A 25,500-nucleotide genomic window follows, 5' to 3' on the forward strand; every position below is an offset into this window, starting at 1 on the left:
ACGGCAATTTGCCACTCCTTCATCGGGTTCCCCTTTGACTGGCTTTGCACGGTGCTGTGGACACCCAGCTTGCATTGCAGTGGATCCTTTGTCAACAACAGGGTGCATGTTTTGAGCTGATTGCTATAGAGATCGATGGGACGACACAGGAGATTTGCCAAGAACCGGTTATTTCTAAGGCAGAGATGCCTCGCCTTCGGTATTCTCTGTTGTCGACAAGAATTCGCAAGTTTGTATTTCAATATTCTTAATCTGATCAGGATTTTTATAAGCCACAGGGGTAGTTTTGTTGTTTTTATTAAGCATCTAGGGTACTCTTACATGCTGATGCTTCTTAATTTGGCAGCTTGTGCATTCAATCCAAAATACGTTGATCATTGGAGAAGTTGTTCACACCCAAAAGGGGTTACTTGAGTTTACATGTGCTTAACCGCGTCTAACAAGTAATTTAGCTTCCAATAGTCAAGAATAAAATTTGCAACTAAAATGCTTTACTGGATCTAGTAACAACTGTTAAATTAATGTTCGTGTAAGGAATTGTGAGGAGAAGTTAGCCTTTTCGATTATCTGTAGAATCGAAATCGAAGAAGGTAGGAAGAACACTTGATCTGGCTATGACAGAGCGAAGGCGCTGAACATCTTCTATTGCTGCTATCAAGAAATGTATTCTTAAATTAAGTAGTTATTTCCTCAAAAATCTGCTCCTTGAAGCGCGTCATCCAGGACATCGGCGCACTAGAAGGAATTGTGACCACTAGGATGTGGATTTGTGAAGCAGAGGAGGAGAATTCAATACCTACAAAAGTCACCAGTGTCTCACGAATTTAACACGCTAAAATTCAAAAGTGAAGCAATACACAAGTGCGAGCTTGGAATTCGATTTCCAAAGAAGTGTCATCCACTTGCTGATAAGGGCGGGTACTTGGCGAAGTGTGGAGGCAGTTGAAGGCGCCGACTAGGAGCTCGAACTGGAACATTGAGAACACTTGACACACTCACAACAGGCTTGTGCAAAAAGTCACCAGGTTGTGGAAGGCCTTCTTGGATGGACTTGCTGGCGCATAGCAAGAGGTAAAGGAGGGAGTATCAACGGAGTTGAGCACCACCGGAACAGCAAGGAGCATAGCTGGGAGGCTCCCATTGGGCGCATCCATCATTAATATCCGAAATTGTGAGGGATTTCGACTTCATGTGTTGTGGAAACCACTTATCCCTATAAATTGAAGCAATTCTAGATTGGATAATTAACTCGAAGTGTATGAGTGTTGAGTTGGGTGAACAAGTGATGGTATAAAATTAGGTTAATATGGATGATCTTCTCAATGTGGATGAAATTTATCTTAGATGAAACTTTAGAATTGGATGATAATTAATGCCATATCTATATATATATATATATATATGTATTTAAAAAATTAAAATAAAATTGCATTAAAATCTCTTTTTACAAATGTGTGGTCTTTTGAATTATTTAAGTGGCTTGTATTGTGGATTGATGTTGTTTGATTGCAAATTTGATTAGTTATAGAGATTAATCTCTCTAAACAAGCATTAAGAAGAATTTTTGATTAATCATTTCATAAGTTAAATAATAGTATAGATTAGAATAAATCTCCTACTAAAATAATTTATTTTGGTCATATTTAAAAAGTCACCTTGAACACTTAATCAAATGTTAATAAGAACTTATTAACATTTTTAGATAATTAAAATTATTGTGAATTAGGATAGACTTCCATTTAGGGAGGATTTATTTTACTTCATAGATGACTTTTATGTGCATTTAATAATATTGTATTTGTACCAATGTATAAGATATTCTAATATTGTTGTATGGTGTGATTTATGATGTAGAAATACAAATTGAAGTTTGTCAATGAACCAATTTCATGACGGGATCGATTCTAACGATATCTTGGGCATTTGGACAAATCTTTGGCTAAATATTTTTATAAATGTGTATTACTATGTTATAAAGCTAAATACCAAATTTTGTGGCATTTGAATTTTGTGTTTTTGAAATATTAAAAAAATTGTAATCAGGTGCTTGTAAATTAGGGTTTAGAGTACTTGCTAGTATTTCTAAGATACCAAACGATTGGCATTAGATTTATGGTTCATTTTTTTTGTAGTAAAGCTTAAAGATAAATTCTAAATTATCTAGAAATTTGAAAAGAATTGAATGGTTGAATCAAGAAATATGAGATTCTAAATTTTGGGAGAAAAAAAATCCTTTTGAAAAAAAGAAAAAAAGAAAAAAAAATGTTTTGAAAGGGTTGAAAATAGTACTATCTTCAAGAAATTGTTGCTCTTCTAAATAAACTTCAAATATTTTGATTTTTATATGCAAAATGTAGCTTTTTAAACCAACTTTTCAATTGCACAATCCAAACTTCAAAAGGCCTTTATATGCTTGTGCTATGCTTCAAAGAATAATTGTAGGTACAAAATCAACACCTTAACTTTGAGCACCTATATCTCCTTCACAAAAACTCCAAATCATACAAAATTTTCACCAAAACCACACCCAAGATCCTAAACTTGACAATCCTAATGTCTGATATTTGAATAGTATTGAAAGAAAAACCTTAATCCCTAATAAGGCTTCAGGAAGCCTCCTTAAAGCCCATTGGGCATGAATTCTCGTCAATAGGAATGGAGATTTTCATCATCCATCTCCATTTATTCATATAATTGGCCTAACTATCATTTTTTATACAAAAACCCTTTTCTATTTTATTTTTTTTAATAAGTTTTACATAGTATGTGTACTAAACATCAAATAAAAGAAACAAAACAAGATTTCAAGAGTCACCAATGTCTAATAAAGGTTTCTCTAAATATATAAAAACTATCATCAATATAGAATCAACCTTAATAATAGCCTTTTTTAAACTAACTACTTCAAAGCAGCAATCTAACCACATTTTGTAACCAACTAAAATCTAATAATATGGCTCTCACTACATTGTATAGTAAATTTTATATTAAATATATATAGGTATAATTTTCACATGGTAGCTAAACCACAACATGACAACTTATTTTGGTACTACCTTGAATCTTAGACATCTTCTACTTCAAATTCATCATTATTTTTTATTTCTAAAGAAAGAATTGGTATTTTATTTATTTATTCATTTATTTTTGGTATATATATTATCTTATATGGCTCAAAAAAAAAACACCAAGAATACATGATGGATCTTCACATGCTTTGATAGGTATAATCAATAAGCAATTGGATTGATTTATTCACAAATAAGAAATGATATAAGTCTATAATAATTTAACTCATCATAAAGATAAATAGTTTTAATATTATAATAAAATAATCATATCTTGTAGTAGAATTTTTTATTTTATAATATTATTTAATATTTTGTATATAATATGAGATTATTAATACATAAAAATATAGAATTTAAATATATTATTTAATTAAAATTTTAAAAAATTGGTAAAAAAAACCTTATACATGTTATATAATAAAGACGTTTAAAAAAAATTTAAAAATTAAAATTAAAATTTATTATTTTACAGAAAAAAAAATCTAAAAATTATTTTATTATTGGAACTTAGTTTAGAAGAATATTCAAACATAATTATTCTATCAAATAAGATATAATACATGCCTTCTTTGAAATTATTTATAAGTTTTTTTATATCTAAGTTCTACATTTTTTTTTCCTTATATTTAAATTCAATTTCAACAACCTTTCTATCTATATCTTATATTTGATTATGAACTCTTATAATTCCAAACTTATCTATTTTTAATAATGATTAATAAATTAATATATCTAATATAAATTCTACAACTAATTTTAATATATATATATGTATATATATATATATATATATATATATATTAACTATTAGGCCATAATTACAATGCTCTTTTTTTTAATATACCTTATGGATACATATTATTATAAAAGATATAATATGTATTTTTAATTATATTCTATTCTTCAACTTTTAAATTGTTAAAGATTACTCTTAGTATATTCCAAATCTTATAGCCACATTTTTTTCATCTCTGTTTGAATGTCTTTTTCTCTTCAACCTTTATAAAGGTTACTCCTAAAATATCAATCTTTTTTTCCTCTAAAAAATGCATCCATAACTTTTAGATTCAATGATAGACTATTATAAGCTTTTAAAATGTTTTTTTTCTAATCTCAAGAAGTTCATTAAACAACTTTTCTTTGTTTTTACAAGACTGAGCAATAAACAACTTTGAATTTACTTCTTCATCAAGTTCTTTTATATTTATATTACATGTTTCAATTGGAAGATGATCTAATACTTTCCAATCTCAAGTTGTTACAATCAATGTACTACCAAAACTAGCAAATATAGTATCCATAGATACAATATTTTCAATTTGACTTTGATTCTTTATATTATGAAAGATTAAGAGATTTTTGTTTTTTTTAATTATTTTTAGTAAGTATTGAGTTTCTTTTAAATCTCTTGGTTTCAATATAACTTTATTTTTTTTAGAATATCACAATTTTCTTTTCATAATCACCACCACTTTTAATGCATTTAATAAAACATAACCTTTATACAAATGCTTCACATTGTTGAATGTAGCCTTTGCTATTAAGGTCTTACCAATTCTATCCATTCCAACAAGATACAACACCTTTGTTTTATTTGCACATTGTTGTCCTATTTGTGATAAACTTTGTATCCTTCCAAATATTTCATCTTCTTGTGAATCAACATACAATTAAAAAAATCAACCATAAATCAATTAACATAAGAATAATGCACATATTATATTTTTATCTAATTTTGTCAATTTTTACTTACAATAAGACATTTAACCATCATTGTAATATGAAAGAATGTGTATAAATAAAAAAAAAAAAAAAAAATTTAAAAAAAAAAAAAAAAATCCAATCTAATATGTACTTGCCATTTTTATTCATGTTAATTAAAACCTCGAAGCACTTCAAAACTGTATTATCCATATTCAATTTAATCTGGTGAATGTGTAATTCTTCTACAAACTTCCTTTGCAATATCCATCCCTCCAGAATTAGTGACAGAAAGACCAAAAGGTGTTGGCAGTGCCTGCAAATAGCACATAAAATCCAGAATTGTTTCTACTATTCATTCTGCAGAGTTGATTATTTTTTGAGTGGTGTGAGCAAACTGTTATTCATATTTTTGAGTACAGACAACTCTTTGTTACTAATTTTATTTAACTGTATGGGGAATCATCTACTCAGAATAATTGAGCAAATACATTTTGCAGCTATTTGTTATTCCAAGGAAGATAATTCTTAAAAATTAATTTTATGAATAATGAGTGTACCATTATCTATTTTACTAGTAACCGTTTTTTATGCTGTTTCAATGATAATTTCAAATTGATGTATAATCTATCAAATATCCAAATATCAAGTTAAACAACTCTTTTTTCCATTAAAGTAAAACATTGCATTGTATGTATTTATCTTTTTATTTTTATTTTTTTCTGAGGTTGTATAGTATTTTAAAAGTTTCTTAATTTAACAAAGCTCAAAAAAATTCAGAAGTTTCTAATATGGACTACAAATACAAAAACTGATTAAATATGATTTTTATTGTTTTATTTTAAATCCAACTATAAGGCCTTACTTTTAATATATGTATAATGAAAATAATGATATGATTACTAAAATAACTATAAATTTAGAATATGTTAATAATTAAAACAAATGCCCACCCATAACATAAATCATGCACCAACACTTTAGAACACTGCAAACCTATACGTTGATTTCTAATCTTTCTAGTTATTTTAGATATAACTTTTTTGCAACAAAAAAAATTAATAAGAATCCTGAACATATGTATGTTTATTTTTTCTTACAGCTTTTAAACAAATAATAATAATAGTAATAATAACAGTTGGTTCTTAAGACACGTGTATGTTCAATTTGTATATATATATATATAATCCAATAATTTTGAGAGCCTTTTATCAACTAATGCAACCTATTTTGATATTAATATGAACTTTTGAGAACTTTGTATTCAATATGTATCAACAAAATAAACAAATAAAGTGCTGCATCCTATGAATATTTTAAGAACAATATAGGTCATCTTGGGCTTTAAAATGCACCAACTACCTCCAAGCATTGAACATGGTATGGTATAAATAATATTTTGAAAATGTAAAAATATATTACACCCAATTCTTTTTGCACTTTTTAAACTAAAAAAATTAAATAAACAACAAGCATTCCATAAACTGATAAGCTCAAAAGCTAGTACTCAATGTTAAAATCTTTTTAGGTTTGCAACCTTCTAAAATTCATGTATCAAAAATCAATTCATGTAAAACTAAAATTAAAATTAGTTACAAACTCAGCTTAAGGGTCGATCTTAAATAGAAAGCACACTTTTTCACTCTTTTATTTTAATCTATTTATACAACATTAACTCATTTTATACAACTACCAACTCATGCATCCCACTTGATTCAAAACTTAAATGTCAAAGTTCAAAACTGATCAAAGCAAATCAAAGTGACTGTATCTACTCAATACCTTAGAAAGTATTTCTCAAACCAAGTTTTTACAAGAAGTTTGCTGCTGTCTGGTTCTGGTTCCATGCTCCAGAGGGACAGTGAAGTGACTGTATCCACTCAACACCTTAGAATGTATTTCTGCACTACACTGGCTTATTGAACCAGCTCTCTCTTCGTCTTCTTCTTCTTCTTCTCCGTTCCTCCTCGACCCAGCTTCCTAACTGCGGCATGCCTCAGAGCACAGCACCCAACCAAGCCCACGCAAGCTCTTTACAGTGTACACTACACAGATCGGAGAGACAGACCGGCAGGCAGACAGACGGGCATTCACATATTCACTACACTACAGGAATGAATGCAGGGCGTTGAATGAGCTTCCTTCCTCGTCAGACTGTAGGGTGTCGTGTCCTGCATGTGGGATGCCGGATGGGTCCGAGTGTTATCCCCCGTGGAGAAGTATATCTGTACTTTGCTGCAGTCTTAGGGTTTTTCTCATGGACATACCACGATTCGTCTCCCTCCCTCCTTCTTCTACTTCATCTCCTCCTTGTTCTCTGCCATTGCGTATGGGAGGAGAGAGGGAGGCTTCCTTCTCGCACATCTCAACCCCCGTGGCCTGTCCCCAACATGAACCAATTCAAACGTCTCTTTAGCAATGCTATTCAATGCAATGCCTCTGCGCTTCGCTTCGCACATTCTGTTTTACCACTCCCGACCAATTCTACACGTATCACCAGATCCTCTCACAGACGCCTGGTCTTGTTGTTGTTGTGGTGGTTATTGTGTAGCACTGGCAGAAGTGGAGACATGGAAACGATAGAACATTTTGGTGGCTCGATCAGGGGACTGGTCCCGAGATGCACTGAGAGACGTTCCTATCGGAATGCAAAAGAGTCATCCCGCCGATGTTTTCAGAGACTCTCATCACACACTTCGATACACTTCAATTCATTCTCATGCAAATCGTGTGTTGAGGTGCCTCGTTTGGCCTCATTCTTGCGACAGCCATCCCCTCCTCTGCCTCCATGTTCAGCAGACAGTGGATGAACAATGAATTCATCTGCTTCCAACAAAGTTTTGGCAAGAATGCAGGTGGAATGAAATGCCAAACTTGGATGTAACTCTCAAAACAGGTGCCAATCGTTGTGTGTTTGGTGGAAGTCAGCAACCTCAAAAATCTCTGTCTTCATCCACTTTAATGCACAAAAAAACATAAATAGGATCTTCACCATATGTGCTGAGACTAGTCATAGAAACAAGCACTGTGAATGATTGTCAAAATACTTACGTGAATCTGTACTATTCATGGTTTCGATGCTCAGGTAGAGGTGCATTACGAGGGACTAGAGAATTGGATGTGAAATCTAGAGCGGCAAATTGGTGGTGCCGCCCCTTCTCCATTTCACCCGGTTATCCCCTTCACTGGAATCTGAAAAACCAGTGTTAACCTTCATATCCAAGTTCAAGTGAAGCAGGCTCAATAGATGCTTGTGTAGCTGCAGGCAGGTGTTGATGCTGAAGATTGCAACTCATGCATCATTGTTTTCCATGGCGTTGTACCTAAGGCCTCTAAATTTACTTGTTTATTTATTGCTCTTTCTGGTCACCAGATAGTGTTTCCTACGATACTGCAAAGTTTACTTTTGGTTGTCTAAACGAGATTCTCAAACGTTCCCAAGTTCCTCATTTCTATAATTCAATATCCAATACCCTAGTCTAGAGTTGATGCTGGTTCTGTGCTCTTGGCTTTCCACAAGAAAAGATAGCAGTGGATGCTGCTCTGAAAGTGAGAACCTCATTCTTCCTGCTATCAATGCAGATGTGAGGGCACTCTGAAATCTGTCCTCCTAGCACAAAGTTTTTTTTTTTTTTTTTTTTTTTTTTTTTTGCATGAGGAGATCGTGTTGAAGGAATGCACACAGTCTCCCCAGTTTTCCTGTGTATAGATAGTAGCATCGGATGTGTTGAAGGAACACATTTGGATAAAAAGATATTACTTTTGTACATTGTAGATGATGGTGATTGAGTTGGATTTAGCTCCACGTTTTGTCTCACAGAATTTATGAGATTGAATTACATGTGGTTATCAAGTCAATCAATGGAAGCTGTGGGTTCCGTCAGAAGGTTACATGTGAAAAGAACAACGATCTCTCAAGTTTGACACATTTGTGCAAAATCACTTGTTTTACAGTAGTTTTTTTTCGGTAGCCAATTGAATTTGCTAATTATCACGAATACTTTTATTTGTTTCTGCAATAGAGAATTCAATAGAGTCACGATGTTATCCGTTACAATCTATATTCAGTTGAATTTCACATGTACATCGATCAAAAAGTAACAAATAAAAACACATTACCATGATATTGGTGGATGGTTTGTTTTGTTTACTTTTATAATACATTAAAGATATTGGTGATTGTATATGATGATTTTTTTAAATAACTAAACTGTTTAGCAAACATGCTTTGATTAATGGTGGTAGAAACAGATGTTAGGTGTACAATCTCTAATTGGATGTAAATTGAAATTTATGAACTCTCCCCCCTTCCTGCATGTATTAATCTACGAGTGGATTTGTGTTAGTCCTTCACCTATATGTATACTATTTATTTTTTCTCTAATTTTTTTTAACATGTTATTCTTTTTAAGGCCTATATTTTTTTCCAAAAACACATTATATATTACAAGATCGTAGATTTATGTACATTTTAATAAAATTAATTATTTTTGGTTAGAATATCACTAAATGATTTGCTATAAATTTACAAATAAATAATTTTAATCAATTATAAATATAAAAACTAAATAATTTCATGTAAGATCTATATAGATAATTTAAATTCTAATCTCAAAATTTATGTATATTTTTAATTATTAATTATAAAATAGATTCACAATATTAAACATGCTAATATTTTAAATAATATTTTTATTTTGAAATATAGATATTAATTATTTAATATGAAATTACTGCTTGTATAAATTTAATGTATGTATATAACTACAAAGAAAATTCTATTTAATATTAATTTTATAAAATTCTAAAATATTACAAATTAAGTAAATTAAAATAAATCCTACTTATTTTATCAATATTTTTAAGTTACAAAATTGTTAGGATGAAAGAATGCACAATTTGATATATATATATATATATATATATATATATATAAACACTTAATTCAAAAGAATATGATTTAATTTTAAATTTATAAAAACCAATATTAAAATATATTTTGAATAAAATAGCTTTGATGGCATTTTTAAGTATTTATTTTTTATGTTTATATATTTAATAGTAATAATAATTTAGTCAATCTATAATTTTTATGAAAAAAAAAAATCTTATTTTAATTAAATTTTATAACAATTTTTTCTAATATTTTAATTGAAGCATGTACCTTTGAGATTTTTGTATAATTTTGTTTTTTATGATTTCTTGAAAATAGAAATATATTTATAAAAATAGAAAAGTATTAAATAGACCCAATATTTTACTATATTTATCTACCCATTATAAAAAGAAAAAAATGACATGTAGAATTATTTCTTTAGTATTGGATTTGAAACCAATGAAATTCAACCACATTCATCATAATTACCATATTCTTCATCATGGATAGGTTGATTTGGTAAAAATTTGAGTCTATTTAATATTCCCTTAAAAATATTAAGCTTATTATCAAAAATAATAATTTAAAATATAATAAGAACCAATTATATTTTATTATATATATATATATATATATATATATAGTGATAAAATTCTTAAAATATGAATAAATGATTTAGAATCTTAAAATTTATATCACATAAAAAAAGAATTTTGATTAGGTTTAAAAGATAATTTAGTATTATTTTGTTTATCATTGAGTATATGTATAAACACAAAGAAAAAATTGGAACTTTGATGAAGGCTATAGGAACAAACAAGGATGTAAATACTTAACTTAATTGAGCCAAAATTCTAATTTTGCATCAAGTTGGGTTTTTTTTTGAAACACCATTGTTTGTTTTGTAGTAAAGTAATATCTTGTGTTTTGTGTTTATATTCTAGTTTTTGTTTCTCATTATATATATATATATATATATATATATATAGATTTTTAATATTAATGTATATTTTTTCTTTTCTTAATAGTTATTTATTCTTGCTTTAAGATAAAATAGCAAAAAAATAACAATACAACAAAGAATCTAAATTTATTTAAAAGTAAAACTGATATTAGAATCAATTTAATTCTAATATCAATAGGTAAATACTTCTAATTTATCCTTCTTTTTTTTTTAATACCAATCTACTTTTAAAATTTAATTCAATCTTTTCTATTATGTTAAAATATACATTGTTTGTATTATACGAAGGCATTTATTAATGATTTTTTAACAAAATAATTTCAAAAATTATACATGGAATTAAAATGGATCTTCAAAAAATAAAATGCTAAAAGATATAAATATAATTTTTTAAAAGCTTAAAATAGATGAATTTCTAATTGTAATTTTTTAAATGTGCATCAAAGGTTATATTATTGGAGTGGTACTTAAGATACATTTAGAGTATAAAATCTCTTTGATGTTTAACTATATAAAAATCATTGATAGGACATTATAAGCAAAGAAAAACAATGAAAATAATCTCAAAATGGTGAACAAAGAAGATATTAAACAATGTACTTTTAAACCACCAAATTATAAATCCTCAAATATTACCTTTAAAAAAATTATTAAAAGAAAAAAAAAATATATATATATATATATATATATATATATATTTATAAGCTAAAAAAATTTTTAAATCCATAAATTTGATTATATATAAAATAGGTAGTATTCACAATTTAGAACCACACACACTTGTAACCAAGCATATATACAAACTAATGAGTAAAAAGGTCTACTAGAACTTGTGTGTGAAGTAGACAATTGTAACCAAGCATATATACAAACTAATGAGTAAAAAGGTCTACTAGAACTTGTGTGTGAAGTAGACAACAATTGTAATTTATCTTTTATTCAAACTTTCACTAACTACCTAATTGTTTGAATGGGACAAGCAAAAACAAAAAGTAAATGCATTGCTTGACTATTTGTAGATGAATGTTTATAAAGTAAGCAACAAAGAAGCTTTGTCCAAAGTTTCTACAAGTACATAAGGTATTCTAATGTTTTAGCTGAAGATTCTCTTCAATTCATTTTTGACATATAGGCCAACCTAGTTCTAAACAATGGTGGATTACAAAACCAAGAATCTAACTTTTACAAAACCAAAAATCCAACTTTTATAAAACTAAGAAGTGTGGCACCTAATTATGATATTATTCCACCCCAAACAATTAACAACTACCTCCTATTGATAATTCATGCATACTTTATGCATACTCGTCCCAAATACACAATAAATTTTATTTATTGCTCCCAACTCAACATCATTTTAACCAACCCCCAACTCATTTCCAACCAATGGATGAAAGACAATAGGTAGCCACCCTATACATGTTGGGAATGGGAAGTGGTTGACAATGGGTTTGCTACCTTACTGGCAACCTGACCGTTTCACCTGATCTGATGTGCAAGCACCGAAACCAGAGGTATCATCCACAAGATCTCATGTTCAGAATCTGCAGTAATCAATTTGCTACGTCCAATTTGCAAGCCAGTTACTTTGTCCATTTTGAAATTGATACTCTATGAAAGTTGCGTCTACAATTTCGAATATAGCAGACAGTAAGAGCAGAATTCTCTCAGCATGCAGCACAGGCACATCACACTTACAATATTGCAGTCTGAGAACAGCATCACTGGTTGGTCCCTGCAATGACATGGTGACAAAGCTATAATATTCACAAGCCACTTGCTGTGCAAAAGTACATCCTTGGCGGAATGGCAAAAACCACTCATCCGGTATAATTGCACACTGACTTGCCCCTATGCAGTTAACATTTAATGACTACATTACTAGCCCAGTCCATCGCTACATCGTCGTCATCTTCACCCTTGCAATGTAACAACAAAGAACCTTCCCTGGCAAACCACCCTCTGCTCCACAAGGAGACTCCAAAATTTTGCCCACAAAGTTGTCCAAAGTGCACAGCAACAGCATCTGAAATCTAAAAATGGGAGTTCGCAAAAGAAATCGGAATGCTTTCGAAATAGCTAGCGATGGCAGAAAGGACCACCAAGGGATCTGCTTTCCCCCTAGGTTCGTTTGTATTTCAGTGTCTCCTTCGAGTTCAGATATGCGTGTCATAGTGCGTTGTAAACATAAGCTGGATACCTAAGTCGATGACTGTTGAGGTAGGGAAACCCAGATCATTGCAAAAGCTTATGCGATGAAGAGTCTAGAGATCTTCGAGGGCTATCACTTGGGCTGTCAAAGGATGAAGGCGATAGTGCACATTCTTGCCAAGGAAGTGAAGTAGGGCGCTGCTCTGTGGAGTTACTTGATAGTCTACTAAGACGCCCACCATCTCCATTCTGCGACGATGACGAAGAATTTCTTGAAAAAAACCTAGATGAGCTTCCCGTATTGAAGGAGCTACGTCGACCTGAATTACTATTGGGAGACTCTGAAGATGGTGAACCAGATCCAAACATAAAACGCATGGCATTCTTGGTTACTGACATCACCTCCACTTTCGCTTGCCGCAACTACATGTTATAAAATACAAAGAACACATTAGAGTGGTACATTATTGGAATCAGGAGATCAAAACGGCTAAGCTTCAAATCTGGCTAACTCACCAATGTAGCTGTAATAATGATTTAAGTAATAATTTAGAAATGTTTTATAGCACAAAAGAAGTCGAGTGTGGTTTTAAAAAGTATTTTATTTTACTTCAATAAATAAAGAGCTCTGAACACGTGCATTGATAAAACAACTTTAATATTAAACCATTAAAGACTGGAAAAATCTGAAATTAGGTTGCTGACGGTATTTGAAAGAGTCATACCCCTTCCATAGTTTTCTCGGCAACTTCAATTGCAGCATCACCAGCATTTGCAAATCTGTTCACCCACACTGTACAATCAAGCGTCCAATCAATTACTGCAGCGATCAGCAAGTCCATGCATAAAAACATATAATAGTACATAATTTAATCCTGCAATTCAATCTCTACTTATGGTGAAATTGAGACGTCAATATTATTCACAACGTAGGAAAGAGTAAGACCATGAGAATGGGTAACAGCTTAACACTTACATGGCAGTTTCTGAGCCCCAATCTTGCAACAAAGTGCATCGCAAAAATGGTTGCAATTACGCTTAAGAAGATCGTAACGATTCCCAGGCCATTCTCGTGAAATGTCTCTCAAAACTTTTTGTACGTCTGCCTTCGCCATTACTGTCTTTCCCAATGGAATGCTCTCTCTGTACGTATACATGGGGTTTTTCTTTGGAGAACAGCTGAAAACTCCACTTCCATTCTCACAAAACCCAAATGACCATTCCTTTCCATAAACCTGTACGCAGATATTACAGGCAGCTCAGCAACCTCAAATATCAGGCAGTATCGTAATCACACCTCCTACTGGTGCGAAATACTATGTTTCAAAAATCTGTAAGATGGTGTATAGTTCTCGCATACAGCTCCAGATTCTTCAAGTTTCTAAATTGTACTTTCTCTGAACCCACAGTCGATACCTCCTGATAATGACATGAATACGGGTCTTCACCCCCAGGGCACCTCAAACATGATCCGATTGTACGATAACCAAATACTCCTTCAGGCATTATGTAAGAAATTTAAGGATTATTCCAGCCAAGAGCACCCTAAGTTCGATACGAATAGTTATCTATGCATACGGTGAGTTTAATGTACACAATACGTGCTAACCTCTGTACTTGACTTCATGAGTAAATACAGCCGACAATCGTAAAACTTACACCAAATGCTTCTACCTTCTTACCAGGTTCGTGCCAAGAAAATCCACGCACAATCCCTCCCAAGGTAAGCAAAATTCACTGACAAAACGCGTGACTCTGACTCTTTATCAAGATCCTGGCTCGTTCTGAATTTTAAAAAAATCTTAATCCGTAGCAAAGTAAGGCACAGTAAGCAACGCAATTCACGAAACAATACGATGATCACAGAAAAAAGACTAACCTCTACTGCTCCATGAAAGATGCCACCTAAGCCAATACCACCGCGCATAATCTTATTAAGGTTCACGATGACCGAGTTCGTCCGCACATTAGCGCTATTCGTGACATCATACACATGTAATATCACTTTTCGGTCGTCTTCCATGGCTCAACCCTCTGTGAACTCTCCACTCTCCACTAAACCGATCTCAACCCACTCGCAAGGCAAACAACACACACCCCAAGCGACCCTAATGGCAGAGCCCCACCGCGTGATCCAACGTCCCACTCCATGGCGATCACGATTTCTCTTCACCTCCCTCCGAGTCAACCTCCGCAAACACTCAAGCGCTCCCCCTTCCACCTCACGCCACCTCTTAACGCTCCCTGTCCCTGCTCCTTCACACGCGTGGGGTTGAGTGAGGATGGACAACCTTCTTCCAACGAGATTCCAAGCATGACGAAACTGTTGAGTGCAGTTGCAGAGTAGTGAGCATGCACAACGCAGAACCAGAGCGGTAGGGAGCGGCTTCGAGAGGTTTGGTTCCTGTTGTGAGGTTGGCTTCACATCATCAGCACAAACGAGGGACGATTGAGCACGATTGCAACGACTAAAATGCGGGGAGAGGAGTGCGAGAGAAGCAACGAGGACAGGGGGAAAATGTGCGAGGAGGTAGAGGAATCCCTGTATAGTCCAAGGGCCAGGCGATGCAGTTTGGATGAATGATATTGTGGGCCCGATATGAATGAATGAATTTCTCTGTAGATGAATGAGCCCACGGACATATAGCCTCCACCATCATCCTTCAGTTATCATCACACATATTTGATACCACGCTTGTGGTGTTGTTAAAATAGCGTTGAGTGGTTCTATTTTTATATTCCTCTGCTATTTGTATACTTGACAGAATATGTTGATTATTAAGCATGTTTTTGGTTTTGTCACCAGTATTTTCTTTTGATGTTATGTATTGAAATTGAGATTTTATACTGTGATTAATTTGTAGTAGTCTGTGTAGTTGTTTTTGTGTGTTTGATACAGAGATAAATAATTCCAAGCAAACTACAACAATTAAATTTGCAAAGGTTCACCCTTATATATGTTTCGTATTACGTGCATGCTTCCTCAAAAAAACGATTGATACGAATTAACAAATATGTTACTTTCTCAAGTTTATTATGTATATGTACATATATTAATAAATTACAGTTTTTAAATACTATTTCTTCAATGATATGAAAATAAAATAAAATAAAAAACAATACAAGAATGGGTCATGTTTTAAAGATATTTAAATAGCTTTGAATGCAATTTTATCATTCAAAGTAAGTCATGTTGGCAATGAAAACAAGTAAAAAAAGAATAAGCAAAGAATACTCAAACATCGAACTTTATGAGAGATGATTTAGAATCAATTGCTTGGACTAAGAGTATAGAAATGAGAGGGGCAGTTGTGCTACATGGACGCAGACAAAACACATTGATTGCCTATCGTTATTGTTTTAATTCAGAGTAGATAACAAATAAATCATTTCTTATAGTTCCATAAGAATAACCTCATAAAAGCTGCAAAAATTCAATGAAAGAATCATATCATAACAGCCAAACAATAGAATACAACACACACAAAGCCCTCCTAGTCCCATGGAAATAGATATACAAAGAGTGGTTACTTTTGGATGATAAATAACACAATGATATTAGCTTAACGAAAAATCGGCGCTCGAGACATTCATCTGAGAGTATCGTTCATCCAGGGGAAGCTCATTCATCCACGCCTTCTCTCAATTCGAAAGTGAGCGGGGCTGACGCAAGGAAGCTGTGGAATGGCGGAGACTGCCGGTTGAGTGTACGTGAGGCAACGAATTCGACCATCACCAACTTAGAACAAGCTTCCGATAATCGACGCAACCAGCGCCAACAGCTTCCGATTGCTCCTCGTTTCTTTAATTTATTTATTTTGTTTTGCCGGTACAGGAAGCTATCGCGCTCCAATTTGTTCCATTCGAAGTTATGAGATCATCGAGCGCCGGTGTTGCTTTCCTTCGTTAGGTGCGTACATCTCCATCTCAATCGCCGAGCAGAATTCTCGTTTTCAGATCAGTGACCCTGGTTTTTATGCTCTCTGCTTACTCTCGGGTCTCTGCATTTGAGTTGAGGGCCTCTCGTTTAGGTTCTGTCACACCATGTTTGGCTGTTGTTGTGTGTTTGTTGGCTTGATCTTACGATTTTGGGCGGCGTGATTTGTGGAGTTTTGAATTTGCTTAGTTTCATCTGTATGTTTTTATTTAATTGTGTTTTTAAGCTAGGTGTATGTGAAAATGTTACATATCTTACAATTGTGGAATTACACGTGATGTGAAGTTATATATGGCATGGTATCCCATGTTTATGTAGATGTTTGAAGATAGCAAAGAATTCTCTTATTGTAGGGTGTTGTGTTGGAATCAATTAGCTGGAAGGCTATGCTTTAATTCTGGGGCTGCCATGTGTCTGCGCGTCTAGAAGTCATAAACCTTGGTTACTTCAATTACAGAGTCGATTTTGAAATTTCAGAATCCTAGAACCCACCTTCGTTGTGCGCTCCCAAGCAGTATTATTCAAGATGGGCGAGGGGATGGGAGATGTTAGTGAGATTCAGAAGCGGATCACTCAGATGCGACTTTGGGAGTTTCCTGACAAATATGTTTTTGAGCCTACCGATTCCTTGGCTACTCAGTTTCTTTCGATAGATCGCTCCAGCGGTGACTTGAACAGTATCAGTAAATTAACCTCAACATACAATGCTCTTCTATTTTTATTTATTTATTTATTTTTTGCTTGGTTGCATTGGTTGTCGTGTTATATGTATCAAAATCGGCTATTGTGAATCATTATTTTAAAAACTTGAAATCACTCCGTGTGATTGGGATGCAGGTCAGCTTCCAGACTCCAATGCATCACATTCTCAAATTGTTTTCGGATTGGTGGGTGTATTCCGTCCCGTTGCAGGCAAGTCACAATGTCATATGCAGAGAGCTTTCACAGGCGTACTAGACGGGTTTAACATCACGATGAACTTCGCAGAGCTGTGCTGTTGGTCTGAAAGTCAGACGTTAGGGAATCATTCAGGTTAGAATTAAGCGTTCAGAGTGTTTCAAGCAGTATGACATCAAGGTTTGGCTTTGAGCTAAACTCTCGATTCACAGTTTTGAGAACTTCATGAGTCAGAGAACTGAAAACTCAAAGTAAACAGGATATAGCTGTTAGAAACCGAAACTACGCGGCGATCGCCATCAATGCCACTTCCGGTCTAGATAAAGAGTGGCAGCAGTGGTTATTTGATGCTTCATGTCATGCGCTTCCCACAATCGAAGTGCCATATGTCCACTGAACACTTTGAGTCGAAAAGTACGTAATTGAAATACCACCTGACTGCGTAGATGGTGTGATTTGGGATTCATCATTCTAAGTATTGGCGCAATTTTAGTAGACCGTATTAAAGTGAAAGGAGAAATGAAAAGATGCAACAGAACGCGCTTCTATTTACAATCTTCATGTGCAAAACTTCGTTGTCGAAAGAAATGAATGGATTGAACCTTTGAGTTTTGTCTTTGAAATTTTTAGCGCTACCAATTGTGTAGGTTCGTTCACAATTAGGTACGTTGGTAATGTGCCACTAGGATGTGAAATTCTTTTTACCATGTGCCAAATATTTAGTGTTGAATAGAGAACGTCATGAGATATCAGTCTTCTTCGATATGTCGAGGTCGAATTGACGTGTTGTGTTACATCTGGCTCTTGCAGCTGCTTATGCACTTGTAGTTAACGGTCGTCAGTCTATGGGCATATATAGAGGCCACCCTATCTACCGTGTGACTTCTCTTAAAGTTCTTCCCTGCAACAATAATATCCACGGAGCAACCCCTGAAGTGGTATAATTCCATATTTACAGCATCTTGTAATCTTTTGCTTACATGTTTCTACCTTCATCTTACTAAATATTGGACACTCACTATTTACTGTTACCCCAGAAAAAAGCTGAGGCCTACTTGGTGAGCGTGCTGAAGACCCTGGAGTCAACCCCCGGACTTTATTTCTCGTACGATGTTGATCTAACGCTGAAGTGAGTTGTTTCACCTAAGATAGATAGTTTGCTTGTCTGTAACTAAGCATCATGTCTCATGTTGCTTAATTATTTATATCACGAATGGCTTGCTTCTATCTTGACCGATGATGCGCTATTTTGGTTTTCCTTCCCAGTATATTTGTGATCATTTAAGTCTTGTCGATCTATTCATGGACCCTGCAGACATGAGAGTTAGAACAGCTGGACAATCATCAGTTACTCCTAATTCTGGGTTGTCAATAAACTGACTAGATTCTGATTTTCAATCGTAGTGCGGATAAATTTCAAGCTGCTTCGATGTCAGAACACCCGTCTGTTTGGAAGCATGTATGTTAACAAACATTCAAGCTTTGAACACATTTTTTTATGATAGATGTGGTGCCTTTGTATCTAGTCATCTTGGTTTATCAGTTTATCGGTATGTACATTGTTTTACAGCTCTTTTCATGGATTTCGATTGACTAGGATTGATGGGTTGAGCAGGCAGATGACAGATTCCTGTGGAACCGGATGTTGATGCGGGAGCTGATTGACCAACACGTATGTAGAGACATTGAATCTGCAACGATGAACTTAAATAAATGGCTTTGGTTGATTGTTGTGCTGGTTGACTTTCTTAATATTGTGGTTTTATGATCATATTGTGTTGGTTCTTATAGTATAAAATCTGTGATCTGTTTGAGTTTTGCAGCTGGAGCCTTATATTCTTCCTGTCATTCAAGGCAATATCCTACTGATTACCTCTACATGGTTTTGTCCTGGTGTTGGATGGATTGTGTCCAAGTGTTGGTCTCTGTTTTGTGGCAGAATCTCGGTTGCATAGAGAACTTCTACATCATTCTTAAATGTGAGGAATGGGATTATTAGATTGTTTTCTCTGCATGATCCTTAGTTGCTTTAATTACAATAGTCGACTTGTATTACCAAAGGATTTAGGCATTTGTATCGCAGTCATGAAGTTTTTAGAATCATTGAAATGAGTTTGGAGGAGGATCCTTCTATTGGCACTTGTGATTCCTTGACTGCTGTGAGCGTTTTCAAACCGTCGAGTCTACTGTCAAAGACAAAGCAGTGAAGACATCCTTGATTGCAAGACGTTCTATGAGGCGTGCTGGTTAGTTCTTGATTTCCTAAAGCATTTATCTTTTAACCAGATTTTTTCCTCCACGATACTGAACGAATGATTTTTCTGTTCTAATACACTCTATAATGAGTGTAAGGCGTAACGGACAATAATGTTTGCTATCAGGTAGATTCATACACCTCCGAATGTTGTGTTCATTTTCTATATTTTCATTAGGGACACGAATGTGGCGAAGGGGTGCTGACCTAGAAGGCAATGTCGCCAATTTCGTAGAGACAGAGCAAATACTTGAATCACATGGTTATTTTGCGTCTTACACTCAGGTTCTTCTAACTTCTTCGATGCGAATTACGTTTAAGATCTTCTCTAGTCTGTGGCTTTAGAAAACCTTGACGTTAGTAACTCTCAGATGTGAAACCACGTGCATTTAGTATTGTTTGTGTATTTTCTTCTTACAATCACAGTATTCGCTAATAAAGCTCGACTTTTGTGCTTTGACAGTTGAGGGGTTCTATTCCAGTCCTATGGGAGCAGATTGTAGATCTCACATACAAGCCCAAAATCAAGACTGTCAACTATGAAAACACAGTGAGTTGTAAACGCCAAGCTTTTTGCTGCTTTCTTGTGTAACTATTCTTTCATATGGTATTAGCTGCAGTGTAGCAATGTGTTTCTATTGCAAATGATACTTGGAAGATGGTTGAAAGTCATTTATCTTTAGCGCTCATTGTTCATTTATTTTATGTCATCATTCCTCTCCTTTCCTTTCTTTTTTTCTTTTTCTCGAAAATATAACATCAAGCAAGCTTTTAAAATCGCGAACTTTATTCTTCTCGCTTTTATTAACCGCAGCCAAAAGCAGTAGAGAGGCACTTCAATGATTTACATAAGCGCTATGGCGATGTCCATGCCATTGATCTGATAAACCAGGTACGTTGTCATCACTTGATTTGCAGGATGTTAAATGAAATGTGAGTAGGTGATTGTGTTGATGATGATGATGATGATGATGCTCTTTTTTGTACGTGACTCCTAAGTTTGAACCTACGTTTTTGGTGCATCGGACCTCTTGTACACTCATTGTGCATGATTCTCGATACCCTCACAACAGTTGTCAGGACGCCTCTGTTAACTTTTTGCTGGATCCAGTTAATCACAAATGTCGTGAACATCTAAATGTATTCAAAATAAGATTAAAATCTTTGAGTTTGTTGTTACACTTGTGTAGATCTCAAATATTGAAAGAGTGATACTGCCATTTGGAGGATAAAATTAGTGGTAAGACAACACAATGGTGGTTCGCTCTCCCGTTTTTTTAATGATCCCAGGTGTGTGTTTCCAGCAAGGTAGCGAAGGTGTTTTAAGTGACGCATTCGGAAAAGCCATGCAACTAATTCCAAATGATCATATTAGGTTGGCTGTTAATGTCGGTTAAGCCTTGCAAGTTTATGCTCTCTTCAAACATTTTAGAACTCACGATTTACTAGATCTTGTTAAAAGTGAACTGCGTGGATCTCTGCTGGTGCTGGTGCTGGTGCTGGATCGCTTTCTTTGTCAAAACTCTCTCGTCTCCTATTTGTGTGTTCATTAGGCTTCATAGTAATTGATCTGTTCAAGGATCTCAATTCAGGCGGTATGATCACAATAAACTATAACTGTTACAACTGGCGCACGCCTAACATGATACGGTGCTTTTTTTGGTAGATATCTTCCATTCGATCTCAATAAGATTTGTGGTCATATCCACTACGAGCGGCTGTCTTTTCTGTATGATCAAATTCAAGAGAACTTGATGAAGCAAGGGTAGGAGTGATGTTTTGGTCTTACTACTGCCGCATTCTTAGGGAAGTGCTTACTGCCTACAGTGGTAATCATATGGTTGAATTTCTCTTAGTAGTTAGCCTTCAGCTTTTTCGAATTCATACTGAGGATGATTTCCGTTGTCTGTTTGGTTCTGTATTGAACAGGTATCACTTGCAAGATCTGGAGGGTAAGATAGTGCAAGAGCAGAAGGGAGTGATCAGAACCAACTGTATTGATTGTTTGGATCGTACAAATGTTACACAGGTTTGTCCTTGCTCTCCGTATCTTACTTTACGGATGTAGGTTTACTAGATGAGTATCTAGAATACCTGTGAATAGCCTCTTTCCCTCCATATGTGTTTGTTACTTAGAGTGTGTTCAATGCGCAGAGTTTGCTTGGACGGAAGGCTCTTGAGGTTCAATTGCAACGGATTGGTATTTTTGATTCAACCAATACTTTCGCCGAATTCAAGGATTTTGAGGGGAAGGTCAAATTTTGTAAGATCTCGTTCATATCTGTTTGCACAAAACCATTGCAGTTAACTAAATTTTTTTCAGCACAGGAAGCGATAGACATCAGAGGACCACTGTTTCGACATACTGTTTTTTGCTTTTTATGTTTTATCTCGTCGTTTCTGTATTTTGTATATTATTCTGTATGACATTTCAGTGCATATTCGAGTACTTATAGTCTTCATGCTTGAATTCAGTATGGGCTGATCATGGAGACGAAATAAGCATTCAATATTCTGGAACCAGGGCTCTGAGGGGGGGACTTTGTGAGGTGTGCCTATTTATTAAACTTACGGACTTCAAGATTCTGTTTTAAACATCCTAGGAACTGATATTAGTCATCATATTGTAGGATTTTTGTAGAGTTTAAACATTGTGGCTACTTGTCTAAAGTCATTTAGCCATTTTGAACAGATTTGGCCGACGGACAACTCAAGGTCGTCTTCAAGACGTTTTTAGCTCTGCTGCTCGCTATTACCTAAACAACTTCCGAGATGGGATCAAACAGGTTTGCGTTCGTAGATTTATTTTTCGAAACCTTTATTCCCACAAATGTCAACATATGTTGCCAATCCGTCAAAAACTTGGTTGGCCTTGTGGGTCTGTTATGTACTTCACTTTTGTATAATTTTAAAGCTTTAGTACTTGTTTGAACTTGTTTAAGCTCGCCAGAATCTAACTTCATGCTGCTGTAATTTCAATGAAGACTCTAAGAGTTGTTTTAGTACATACGTATTGGCACATATATATGTATACATATATACACATTCAGACATATGTGTGCGTTGGTGTGTGTGAGATTAACCTTTTAAGGTTTGTGATCGTGTCTGAGTTTACAGGATAGCATTGATCTTGTCGCTGGCCATCCCCTTGGAGATGCCTTACATCTTCAGACTACCTTGATCGAGACTGTTGCGGTAAGAAGCACTTCATTAGAACTATTTATAAAAGAACTTGAGCTATGAAAAAATTCTTCAACTAAAGTTCTGATGGTTTACCCATTTTGTTTATATTGCAGTTTCCAGGTGCTTTAGTTGCAATTGTGGTGGGTGCTTACTTCACCAGTATCACTGCCCGACAATGTAAGGCCTCGTTTTCTTTTAAAGAGAATCGCAGAAAGTAAATAAATAATTGTTATTTGTTTTGAAAAATGAAAAGAAGTTATGCATTTCTTTTTCTGATTGATATTGAGCATCAAGGTTCATTCCAAAATACTGCTCAAATGGACCCTGGGATCTCTCCTACGGTATTTTGTACAGTGGGCTCGGATGCATACCAGTATCTGTGCACACTCGTGCTGGCAGGTATGACAGGTAGTGTTGTAGCAATGATTCGATCACGAGGTCGTTATCTTGCTAATAGACCACGCCTGTGCAAAATGGATTAAAAAGGTAATTTTTTATAGTTGTAGTTATCGTCATACAATGCTGTTGGAAATACCTGGATAGTGCTGTCGAAGCATTTATTTATTTATCGTAAAACCTATTTTTTTGGTAGTCCAGGAAAACATGTAATGCGACTCACTGCTTGGTTCTATCATGATCGGAACATATCACAGTTTCTGGACAAGGAGAGCATATATATTTTTATATAATATCCATGACTAATATGTTATCGTTTTTGTTTTACAATCTAATCAGTCAATACATCCATCTCCGAATGTGCAACGAAACTTATCTCATTTTGTTCATTGTTCAAGTGTGCATATTAAATTAAATGCCAGCTCATGATAGATGATGAATAAGGTGTATGAATGCTTGTCAAGAGTAGTTATTAATCAATTTGTGTCATTCTTTTGTACCTTGATTACTTTGTCTTTTTGTTAATTGATGCAATTTGGGTTCGAAACTTGTTCAATAACCTTTGATTGTTCATTTTACAGTTCATCGTTTTGTTGTGGACATCCAAGGCGTGGTGTAAAATATATTACCGTTATGTTTTCAGTTAAAAGACTGATTTATCATTTTGTTTAACTAGGTACGTTATGACCCAATCTTAGCCAGAGGAATGCAATTTTTTTACTGTAGCGTATCATAAAATAAAGAGAAGCATTTTGAAGTATTTAGTGTTTTATAAAAAATAGTATAAAACTAAATAACTGCAACTTGCTTTTTAATTGTCCATTGATAATGAAAAAAAATTGTTGTTGTATTTAATAAATTTTGGATGTTGGTATTAAGTTGAATAGTGGAAATATAAAGTAAGAGCTGAGTTGTGTTATTAAATTCTAGATATTATATTAGTAATTTAAAATTTGAGAAATACATACTTATAACATTAATTTTTTTTAAGTATTATTTTATTAAAATAGAAAAGAAATAGATCATGTACACAAGATAATTTGTTTCATGTTGGTAGTAAATCCTTCAAAAGTCAATACATATATTAAAATAATTTGTAATAACCTCAATAAATGTCAATTGTATTTATTTACTTATTTATTTATTTTCCAAACTTACAATGATCATTATCTTTGTGTTTAAAGCCATCATAGTTAAGATATGACAATTGCTAACCTCTTCGTATCAACTTGCCATATTTTGGTAGTTTGAGGTTATTACAAATTTAATGTCAAATAATACTTATTATTGTAAATTATAGATTTCATGAATTTTATCAAATCAATTTATATATTTTACTTGCAAATTAAAAGTAAACTAGTCATACATCCAAACTATTTTTAAAAATATGGTAGTTGCATATAAAATAATAAAATTCAAGTATGAAAGTCAAAGAAATAATTATTTAGAATTTTTTTTAAAAAATAAATTAGAAAATTTTAAAATAAAGATTATCAATAAAGAACTTGTTGAATAGATCCTTTAATTTAATGTTCTATTTAAAAAATCATCTTTTGAAATTTCAACATTTAGCTTTAAATCTATAAAAGTATAACTTATGAAAATTTATGATTTTAAAAGATATAAAATATTGTATATATATATATATATATATATATATTTCTTGTGTTTATGAAGAAGCATAATAATAAGGTGTTTATTTATGTGTGTGTGAATTTATTTATTTAATTTTTAATTCTTATCTTTTATAAGAATATAATAGTATTTTTATTTTGGTTATTTTTACAAAGATTTAATTATTAATGTCAAAATTCATATCAATACCAAAAAAATTGCATTATTGAGGTAGATAAAATATAACTTATAGGATGTAATGGTACTATCTAAAAATTGTATTTAATTTTTACAAACAATAAATTTTAACATATTTTTAAATTAATTTTAAATATTTTTTTTTAACAAGTTGTATTAATTTTATAATTTTTTATAAAAATTATACAAAAATATCTTTGAAAGAAGAAACAATAAGATTTGATTAGTCTTAGCTTTTAATATATATAAAAATATTAG

At 33.3% G+C, this 25,500-nt stretch overlaps 1 protein-coding gene, 1 long non-coding RNA gene and 1 pseudogene across 3 annotated transcripts; 2 read left to right on the forward strand and 1 right to left on the reverse strand.

Moving 5' to 3' along the window:
* The first annotated feature begins 6,943 nt into the window (after positions 1–6,943).
* On the forward strand, positions 6,944–8,141 carry LOC149988427 (uncharacterized). Its single transcript, XR_016504397.1, has 2 exons — positions 6,944–7,668; positions 7,858–8,141. It is a non-coding gene; the product is annotated as an uncharacterized LOC149988427 (long non-coding RNA).
* Positions 8,142–12,358: 4,217 nt separating this feature from the next.
* On the reverse strand, positions 12,359–15,272 carry LOC112286072 (uncharacterized). Its single transcript, XM_024527612.3, has 4 exons — positions 14,643–15,272; positions 13,740–13,998; positions 13,489–13,556; positions 12,359–13,186 (listed from the first exon to the last, which is right to left on the reverse strand). Exons 1-4 carry the CDS (start codon positions 14,784–14,786, stop codon positions 12,848–12,850), a joined length of 810 nt encoding a protein of 269 aa, XP_024383380.1. The 5' UTR covers positions 14,787–15,272; the 3' UTR covers positions 12,359–12,847.
* Positions 15,273–15,500: 228 nt separating this feature from the next.
* On the forward strand, positions 15,501–24,190 carry LOC112285286 (phosphoinositide phosphatase SAC7-like; annotated as a pseudogene). The gene is made up of 22 exons (XR_016504398.1): positions 15,501–15,706; positions 16,379–16,673; positions 17,178–17,383; positions 17,538–17,612; positions 18,408–18,535; positions 18,635–18,726; positions 19,002–19,056; positions 19,213–19,269; positions 19,421–19,454; positions 19,763–19,843; positions 20,030–20,136; positions 20,315–20,401; positions 20,666–20,743; positions 21,156–21,226; positions 21,518–21,616; positions 21,781–21,880; positions 22,006–22,114; positions 22,327–22,400; positions 22,544–22,637; positions 22,969–23,046; positions 23,148–23,211; positions 23,389–24,190. The product of XR_016504398.1 is annotated as a phosphoinositide phosphatase SAC7-like (transcript).
* Positions 24,191–25,500: the final 1,310 nt, after the last annotated feature.

This window comes from Physcomitrium patens, chromosome 8, assembly GCF_059467195.1.
Source record: "Physcomitrium patens ecotype Gransden chromosome 8, ASM5946719v1, whole genome shotgun sequence".
Classification (NCBI taxonomy): Eukaryota; Viridiplantae; Streptophyta; class Bryopsida; order Funariales; family Funariaceae; genus Physcomitrium; species Physcomitrium patens.

Coding starts and splice junctions, on each gene's coding strand:
- LOC112286072 (XM_024527612.3), bottom strand. CDS start 14,786: ATGGAAGACGACCGAAAAGTGATATTACATGTGTATGATGTCACGAAT. Junction 13,557..13,739: donor TGGGGCTCAGAAACTGCCAT/GTAAGTGTTAAG, acceptor TTGATTGTACAG/TGTGGGTGAACAGATTTGCA. Junction 13,187..13,488: donor CCGAGAAAACTATGGAAGGG/GTATGACTCTTT, acceptor TATAACATGTAG/TTGCGGCAAGCGAAAGTGGA.